General features: G+C 43.9%; 1 protein-coding gene across 1 annotated transcript; it reads left to right on the top strand.

The window, feature by feature from the left end:
- Window positions 1-1,378: 1,378 nt before the first annotated feature.
- Window positions 1,379-2,108, top strand: LOC119349214 (calmodulin-like protein 3). Its single transcript, XM_037617250.1, has one exon. It carries the CDS (start codon window positions 1,426-1,428, stop codon window positions 1,984-1,986), a length of 561 nt encoding a protein of 186 aa, XP_037473147.1. The 5' UTR covers window positions 1,379-1,425; the 3' UTR covers window positions 1,987-2,108.
- Window positions 2,109-2,849: the final 741 nt, after the last annotated feature.

Raw genomic sequence — 2,849 nt, forward strand, 5'->3', positions numbered from 1 at the left:
AATTGAAGAAGAAAGAAGTTTGCAAGATCGAGAAGCCGCAGATCAACAATAAAGGCGTCGAGAAGATATTAATCCAACTTATGGGAGCAATTATGGAAGTTGGATTTATGTTAAAATATCTAATTGTGGTTCTTATTTTCTTTGGTCTTACTATTCTACTCCCTTCGTTCCTAAATATAAGTCTTTTTAGACATTTCAAATGTACTACAACATACGGATGTATGTAGACATATTTTAGAATGTAGATTCACTCATTTTGCTTCGTATGTAGTCACTTGTTGAAATCTCTAAAAAGACTTATATTTGGAAACGGAGGGAGTAGTTAAGAAATGGTGAATATTCTGATGTATTAAAATGTCGTTGATGAAATAAAAAAATGTGTTGGCAAAAAATTATGTATTTGGATACCGTGCGGATCAGATGCGGCCACGCGTTGAGCGCGTGACCAGCGCATCATATAAAATGGGCGGACGTAAACGGACAAAAAGCGGATAAAACGAACGGCCGTTTACGTCCTGCTTTGAAGTTGCCCTTACCATGCGGAGCAATCCAGAAGAAGACCTGGACCTTTTTGGGAGCAAAGCAGTCCCAGTTCACCGCGCCCAGCGGGGCCCAGACACCATGGTGGTTGGAGAGTGTAGACGCCGGCGGTGAGCGTTGACGAGTGAAGGTTGACGACTCTCAAATGTGAACATTTTCGCTGTACATTGCGAGGGAATCAGCAACCTGAGAGCGATTGGGCCCAAAACTTGGACCGAGCTTCTCCTGGCCTGTTTCCGAGCAATTGCAAGTTTATTTACATCGCTTTTTCCCCTAAAACAAACTTGTTTCTTTCTTTCTGTGGAATGGAATTGTTTTTTTAGCATAGTGGAATGGAATTGTACCCTCTACAAGTGGACAGAAAATTCCAACAAATAAAGTGGACCGAGCGACCAAGAATATCTTTAGAGTGAACATTATTGTATTTTACTCTTTGTTAATAAATACCCATATCACCAAAATGGTGCGGTCCTTAACTTTGTAGCATTAACTCTCACATGTCTCGTTCTTGTTAGAGATGATGAGCCAACAACTTTCGGTGGTGTCCTATATGCCAGGAAATTTCCAGGAAGCTGCATCGGTGGTGTCCTATATGTGCAAGAGATTTCCAGGAAGTTTCGTTCAGAGTCAAACATTAGCCTTGTGAAGTCATCTGTGATATATGTGAACTAATGTTCAGGAAAGGACAAGGATAGCAATGAATAAGATATCCATCTTCCTCTCAATTTCTCCGAACTGATGATGGGCGGCATCTTTTAGTGCTACATATCTCAGAGTCATGGACCGGCCTACTATATATATGGCCATGTCTATGTGCCTGGAAAATGTTCCATTTGAAACCACTGTCTACATCAAGCTACATATATTTCATTCTCTCTCTTTTTCATGTCGGCGATGGTGATTATGGATCAAAACATCGTAATCGCATTGGTGTCATCTCTCCTGATGTTGATCTTGCGGCCATTGATTGTAGATATCATCCTGGTAAGCAAAAAGATCTGGGGATTCTTGCGCACACTTACAAAATACCTAGTGCATGATGGCACCCTTGCCGTCGACTCGAAGGTGCTTGATGATAGCCGCGCACCGCCAGTGCAACTAGTTGGCGGCGGCGAATTGAGCTCTGGTGACATAGAAATTGTCACGACGAGGCTAGGTGTGACCGGGTGGAGGTACCAAGGGTGTGAAGGAATTGGTGTCGTAGATGAGTTGATGGACGGTAAGCAAGCGAGCGAGGACGAGCTGGAGGAGGCCTTTTATGTTTTTGACCGTAACGAGGACGGGTTCATATGCGCCGGAGAGTTGTGGAGCGTGATGAGGAGGCTAGGGTGGAAAGAAGGGGCGATATATGAGGATTGTGTAAGGATGATCCGCGTCTTCGACGAGGATGGAGATGGGAAGATCAGCTTCCTAGAGTTTAGAAATATGATGGAGAATGTCGTTTAGTTAACTACAACGCTTTTTGTTACCTTGCTTCCTTAATGTAATAAGTTGTAAAATGTGGCATGAATAATGTATGTCAGTATGCAAATGTTTTCTCTTTAATTGAGGCTTTTTACCTCACTATTTGTCCGATCTCTTTTCTGCCAAACAACTGGGCAAACATGAAGATGGGAAAGGCTAATTCTCTTGCGTTGGAGCGCTTCGCTTTAATTCAGGTTTTTTACATCACTATTTGTTCCCTCTCTTTTCTGCCAAACAATTGGGCAAACATGAAAATACGCAAGGCTAATTATCGCGCACTGGAGCACTTGCTTTCCGACAGGAAGCGTTTCACCATTTAGGAAAGTACATGGTGCAATTTCATTAGGATTTTGTAGATGATTAGAAGAAAAGTTGGGTCGGCCCCCCACCCCCCCACTGAAATTATGGCATGACATGAACATGCGCTCTTCAAGATCCTATCTCCAACACCCAGCCACTCATGCCTCCTGTCGATTCCGTCTCTCCCCTGGTTGCCCTATAGCCCTTGGAGGTGCAGCTGATCCCTGACCGGCGGGAGAGCTCCCGTTTCTTTGTTAGTTAGGTTTAGTATCTTTTCTGGGGAGGTGAGGCGACGATGTCTTGGTGGTGTGTCTAGTGTTGTTAGAGGGAATGTGAAGGTTATATTTTGCCAGATTTGGTTGGATCTTATGGCCAGAGGGGAGCGGAATACTAGAGGGACCGGACTGCCCTGGAGCCTCTAGGCCCTGTTTCTTGAGGGTAACAATTACACATTTAGGGTTTCTCTCTCAAGTAATGGGATTTTTGCAGGTGCATACGTGCAGTCGATTCCCAGAACACCTCCAAGTTGCAACCCCTCTTAATAG

Source organism: Triticum dicoccoides, chromosome 1A (genome assembly GCF_002162155.2).
Source record: "Triticum dicoccoides isolate Atlit2015 ecotype Zavitan chromosome 1A, WEW_v2.0, whole genome shotgun sequence".
NCBI classification, from domain to species: Eukaryota; Viridiplantae; Streptophyta; class Magnoliopsida; order Poales; family Poaceae; genus Triticum; species Triticum dicoccoides.

Coding starts and splice junctions, on each gene's coding strand:
- LOC119349214 (XM_037617250.1), top strand. CDS start 1,426: ATGTCGGCGATGGTGATTATGGATCAAAACATCGTAATCGCATTGGTG.